Genomic DNA, 6,105 nt, shown 5'->3' with positions numbered 1-6,105 from the left:
AGTAGACTGTACTTCTAGTAATACAATACACAGTAATACATACAGTATCAATGGAGTGTATATTTACCATTTTCAGTCTCAGTGGTTGGTTTAGTCAATACTTCAGCTTCACTTTTAATAGGAACAGGTATATTATCTACCAGTATATTATTCCCATCAATGTGTTCCTTATTTTCCTTTTCTTTGGCTGTGTCTACAGGATCTTCCTCTTGTCCTCCTTGTTTCTTTTGTAATTCCAATGCTTTATGTTGTTCATGTGACTCCCTCTCTTCTTCTCCTCCTTGTTTGTGTCCTTCTCTTTGAAGGTCTCCTTCCTCTTCCTCTCCATCTTGCGACTGTAATTGATCTCCTTTCTGCAACTGATCTCCTTGTGCATGCTCTCCTTCTTGTTCCTGTTCCTCTTGTACCTCCTCTCCTTGTTGTCCATTGGTTTGTTCATTAGTTCCTGGTTGGTGTTGCTGGGCTAGTACTGTCAGTGCATCTCCTCCTTGTTCCTGTTCCCCTTCTTGTGACTGCTCTCCTTGGGTTTGTGGGTTAACTACTGGTTGTTGTTGAAGGACTGGTGCATTTCCTCCCTGAGCTGATACTACACCTGCTCCCTGAGATCCTGTTCCTTGTTGCTGCTGACCTCCTCCTCCTCCTCCTCTAGTCATCGATACTATTAGCAATCCCAGTATGCACACCAAACAGAAATCTTTACGCTCAATGAATCCATACCCACCATTAGAGCTAAACTCTCCTCCTTCTACAAACTTGAACTGATAAGGAAGACTGGGTGTGCTCACGGGAGCTATAGCAAACTTTAAGCAATGTGCAAGATCTGGTTGTCCTGTTAAATCAATGCAGTGCTGTATCTCTAACTTGAGTCGTTTTAGGAGAGGCTTTGAGAGTGATACTGCATACACAGCACTGACTAAGACAGTATTAGGAGGAAACTTGAACTGTCCTCCTACAAGAGCAACCACTGCTGCTTCTACTGTCTCAGAGGACAATAGGCTTCCTTCTTGTACTCCAATCCTTAGACCATATTTCTCCCAATTCATCAGTTGAGGTTTGTCTCCTTGAATTAAGAACAGCTTCTTCTCTGCTACCTGGACATCACTCAGACATTCCAAATTATCTATCAATTGTATACAATATATACTCAGTCAGTATAATACTCTTACCCATTGAAGGGATCATGTAATCAAATTGCACTTCTTTGGTACTGGTAGTCTTTTTGATGGATTGTTCCTTGAAGGATGTGACTCTCTCCTGTAGTTGCTCCTTCTCCTTCATTAGTTTGGCAGTATACAATTCATTATCGGCAACTTCAGTTTTTAGTTCTAAATATTCTATAATACTTATTGATGACAATACTCTAACTTTTAGTGATCTGTTTCTCCTTGTGATATTGCTTCTCTACTTTTTCATTCTCTTCCTCTAATTCAGTTATATATACATCATTAACAGCAACTTTAGCTTTGAATTCTAAAAAATTTCCGCTTATAGTGCACACATCAGTATTGATGACAATATTCTAACCTTTAGTGATCTGTTTGTCAATGAGGTATTGTTCTTCTAATTGTCTCTTCTCTTCTTCTGCTTGCTCCTTCTCTTTCTTTGCTTGCTTATTCTCATCTTCTACTTTTCTCTTCTCATCTTCTACTTTTCTCTTCTCTTCCTCTACTTGTTTCTTCTCTTCTTCTATTTCAGTTATATATACTTCATTATAAGCAACTGTAACTCGAAGTTTCTCAATATCTTCTACATTAATAGACTCATCTAATATTATGTACTGATGATACACTAACCAGTAATAATCTGTTTCTCTTGTAAAACCTCTTCCAATTTCTCATTCATAATAACTAGCTGACTGCCATCGACTTTAGAGCCTGAAAAATTATAATGTAGTAAGCCTAATGTCTTATTGCAACAATATACCATTAAACATATAATGTAAAGTAAATTGCATATAGGACGTACATATAATATTACAGATGTACATGTACCTTGTTCATTAGCCTCAGTCAGTGCCTCCTGTAGTGATACTTTGTTCTGATGAGCCACTTGTAGTTCTTGATGTAAAGACTGGATGTATCTCTGAAGCTTCATTTCCTTCTCTGTGGGATGTTCTGTTAGCTGATCCATCCACCATTTTCTGGTCTTGCTGTATGATGAATACTTTTCTTGATATTTCTTACTAGTGAGATCATTACCATCCAGTACTGACTATACTATCCATTCACCAGCTTCATGTACTGAAATAAGGAAAATACATTTATTATTACAGTGAGTGTAGTAACAATCCTCATGTACCTAATTCAATCATCATTGTTAGCCTATTAGCATCAGTGATTGGTAGATGTGCATATGGCTCCTGCATTCCAATAATCCCTTCACTTCCTCCAACAATTACTAGCCACACACAGTTTGGTAACATTGTGACTGCTGTGAGTGAGTGAGCATATCTACCAGTAACAGATTCAGGTAGAGGAATCTATATAGATACATACTGCCTTGTGCCAATGTTAATAAAATGTACATGTACCTTCTTAAAACTGTACCGACCGGTAGTGATATTATCAAACGAGACACCTACGGTGCATGGCCTCGCCCCTATAGCTGCTATGGTGCATGCTCACACTGTAATAACTGTTTGATTATCAGCATGAAGAGAGACTGCTTAACACTAGCTTCCTGCAGTTGCACTTGCTCTTAAATACCTACAAAAGTAGCAGCACTGCAGCACATACATGCAAGCAGCTCCAGCCCCTCCCATGCATGTAGATTGAAGGTGTGGCATTCGAATGATTGGCAGCAAGAAGACCATGTGAGAAAGAAGCTTCACTTTTTCTTTACTAATCAGCAATATATGATAAACTTGCTGACAAAAAAAGTTGCTGCCTTTGTATATTTGAGATAGTATAGGTACTTTAGTACCTATAACCCAGCAAGTTGTTGCTCTAGCGCTGCACAAACGAGTGACCTCAACAATTTCAAGTAAGTATAACTCTTCATCAAGTAAGATTTAGAGAAATCTGTTCATAATTTTTGAAGGCCATGTTCTATTCTACTGAAAAATGCTACCAGCTATCTCTAAAGTGCCAACACAACGGAACTTGGCCCAACTACTCGATTTTCTTACTTTGAAGCTTCTGTACCTAGCACTTGTATTTGAGCAACACAAAACAGTTAAGAAAGACTTTTCCACGTCAAAAAGAAAGATCTAGGAGCTTAGAACACGCTGTGCTAAAGTTATTGTTTATTAAAAACAAATTTCAGTTGTACAGAATGAATGAATGAACGAGAGCACTAAAGTGCGTACCCTCGCCACAGTCTGTGTGTAACAATTTTAATAAATTAAGAGAAAAATAATTAGTGAAAGTTTTGACACAGAAAAGAAGCTTCAGCATGTAAAAACTTAGTGAATGTTTTGAGACAGTGAATTTTTTGTTTTTTTAGACAGAGAAGAAGCTCCAGCATGCTTGCTGCACTGCTGCAGCAATGTAAAGGTGTGGCTGCAATGAAGGTGTGGCTCAATCAAGCCATGCTCCACCCGCACACACAGTAATAGTGGCACGTGGCTCTAAGTGGTGAAGAAAGCTTTAGTTTTTCTCGACTTTTAAACAGTTTAGCATACATTTGTTAGGCTCTATTTGTTGCATACAAATGTCTGTTGAGTCTCTGATGTTTAAAGACTCTGGCCGCTACTTCGGGAGAAGAGAGCCTCGTGTAAACTCACAAAAGTATGACTTTTTGGGCTACCATATCTTTAAAACGAAGATGATTAGAGCAATTCCTCTCATATTAATGAAAGATGAGGCTTTGCTTTATTGTTTTATCTGCCCAGTTGCTCTTTTGCTCACACTATGAAAAAGTTGTCGGGGAACCGACCTACGTTTGGCGACTTTGCCAGCTTCTTTTTCCACGGAAAAGAAAAATATAGCATTCCCAAGACGGAGAATAACTTTTTCTAGAGCCAGTGTTGATTATAAGACTCTTGAGGACTAGACAAGAAAGCAGTGTCAGCTCAAAAGTGGAGGCCAAGCGAACACACACACACACACACACACACAGACAGGACGACTGCTTTACCCTCGCTTCCACGCCTACGCGTGGGCTCGGGTAATGACAGACACACACAACAACTACCTATACCTCGCGTAGGCGAGGCCAATGAATGACAGACACACACAACAACTACCTATACCTCGCGTAGGCGAGGCCAATAAGAAACAATCATTCACTAGTGCATTATCACTATCCAGTCCACCAATCACTACTAGTTCAGGTGAGGTAAAGCTATCATTGATAATAGCACAGGCATGCCAGCCCCTCTCTTTAGGCCAGAGTCCTTCACCAGATAAAGATCCTTTTTTAATACTCTCCCAATGCTAAATAAAAAATAAAGCATATTTTATTTGTGATAATATCACTGCACCAGTGCTTTTATATGATTGGTAGATATTACCATTATTATTTAGCATTTATAAAGAGCAAACTTATGGAATAAAATTTGTGTTATAGGGCCATATTGCATGGATTCCTAGTTGCATCCAATCTGTGAAAACTGAAAGTTTTGCTCTTTAAAAGTAAAGCACTATACAGTAGTAACAACAACAATACATGCAGTATCATACTTTTATACATAGCATGATTATAACAACTTACTATTGTATTGTGTGTCACATGAAATATGTACACATGATTAGTAGGTGTAAAGAAAAGATCATCATGAGTTGCCATTCCTCCAAAGATTATTCCTTTATTTTGATTTATTTTATTGATTGAAAATTGACTATTTGGTCGACAACATTGCCCACTGACAGATGGAACTGTGAATTTTTCTAAAATATAATACAATAGCCTCTACAGTATAGCTGGAAAAGTTTGCGGGAATTATATTTTGCGATTTTGTACCCATATAGCTAATTTTAATGTTTGTGGAATTTAATTTTGCTGGTGTAGGCGTGTACTGTTGATACACCCATTACTTATAATGCTTTGCGGAATTAAATTGTGCGTTTTTATGATGAACAGCAAACAGCAAAATTAAATTCCAGCAAATATTTCCAGCTATACGGTATAACATCTTCTTCATGCATTCACACAATGGTATAAAGAAACTCACTATTAGATAGATTATAAAGTAACTGTTCATTAGTAATAACACTGCCATCCTTATTGATCTGCTCATATTGAAACTGAGGATGCTTGACAGGTGGTAAAGGACCTATCCCTCCAACCATAAAAAGATAGTCAGTTCCATCAAATTCCAGTGATAGCATTCCAGCAAAGGTTTTCTTCATCATGGACTCATCATTAGGATGCAATTGAGTCCAGCTCATGGTCAGTGTATTTATTACATTTAAACTGTTGTAGAAATAACCACAGGCACCAGCATAATAATAAATATTAGAACGAAAGGTGGTACAGGAGTAGCCAATGACTCCTAATGGAGGAGTGCCTCTTGTTAGGTGAGAGGACCAGCGAGCTGATGAAAAAGAATATGTCTCAACTGTTGAGGTCAGTTTCCTTTTTTGAGGTGAATCGTGTACCTTAGGTAAGTCAGGCTGGTCCCCTCCCCACAGGTAGAGTGAGTCTCCTATTACTGGAGCTGAGTGTCCAGCCCTCCCTTTGAATTTATAAGTACCTGTAAAGGAAAGAAAACAAAATTAGGAAAAGAACACAAGAGAAACTAACCTGACATTTTCCAGCAAAACAAAGGTCAGAGGCATCAGCCCCACCTAAAAGGGTGTTGACTATCGAATGGGCGTTGGCAACAAAATCGAGATAAGGCTTGATTTAAGACCCATGATTTAGCCAAACTCCAGAGTTTACTGTTAATTTAGTAAACATCAGTGTGGGAAGAGAACTCTTGTATCATTCGAAACACAAGTAAACAATGCTAAACACTAATAAACAGTGATAAACATAAGTAAACAATGCTAAACAGTGGTAAACATAGGTAAACAGTCATAAACATAAGTAAACAATCATAAACGTAAGTAGACAGTGGTAAACAATGCTAAACAATGATAAACATAGTAGACAGTGGTAAACAATGCTAAACAGTGATAAACATAAGTAAACAATGCTAAACTGTGAAAACATAAGTAAACA

The 6,105-nt window shown here is 38.0% G+C and overlaps 2 protein-coding genes across 2 annotated transcripts; both read right to left on the bottom strand.

Moving 5' to 3' along the window:
• Positions 1-67: 67 nt before the first annotated feature.
• Positions 68-2,147, bottom strand: LOC105315240 (uncharacterized; the record flags this gene model as incomplete). Its single annotated transcript, XM_020005552.1, has 4 exons — positions 1,992-2,147; positions 1,794-1,874; positions 1,706-1,746; positions 68-881 (listed from the first exon to the last, which is right to left on the bottom strand). Coding segments are annotated over exons 1-4 (1,075 nt in total), but the record flags the coding sequence as incomplete, so codon positions are not given.
• Positions 2,148-2,211: 64 nt separating this feature from the next.
• Positions 2,212-5,728, bottom strand: LOC109589472 (uncharacterized). The gene is made up of 5 exons (XM_020005551.1): positions 5,686-5,728; positions 5,114-5,635; positions 4,654-4,829; positions 4,193-4,376; positions 2,212-2,240 (listed from the first exon to the last, which is right to left on the bottom strand). Exons 1-5 carry the CDS (start codon positions 5,690-5,692, stop codon positions 2,212-2,214), a joined length of 918 nt encoding a protein of 305 aa, XP_019861110.1. The 5' UTR covers positions 5,693-5,728.
• Between the last annotated feature and the right edge of the window lie 377 nt (positions 5,729-6,105).

Source organism: Amphimedon queenslandica, unplaced genomic scaffold (genome assembly GCF_000090795.2).
Source record: "Amphimedon queenslandica unplaced genomic scaffold, v1.1 AMPQUscaffold_11284, whole genome shotgun sequence".
Lineage (NCBI taxonomy): Eukaryota > Metazoa > Porifera > Demospongiae > Haplosclerida > Niphatidae > Amphimedon > Amphimedon queenslandica.
Note: the sequence above shows the minus strand (reverse complement) of the source record. Positions and strands in the feature narration are given on the sequence as shown.

Excerpts from the sequence above, each read along its gene's own strand:
- LOC109589472 (XM_020005551.1), bottom strand. Across the intron at positions 4,377-4,653 it reads ATGTGACACACAATACAATA|CATTGGGAGAGTATTAAAAA; the intron begins GTAAGTTGTTAT and ends TTTTTTATTTAG. Across the intron at positions 2,241-4,192 it reads ATTGGCCTCGCCTACGCGAG|TACATGAAGCTGGTGAATGG; the intron begins GTATAGGTAGTT and ends TCCTTATTTCAG.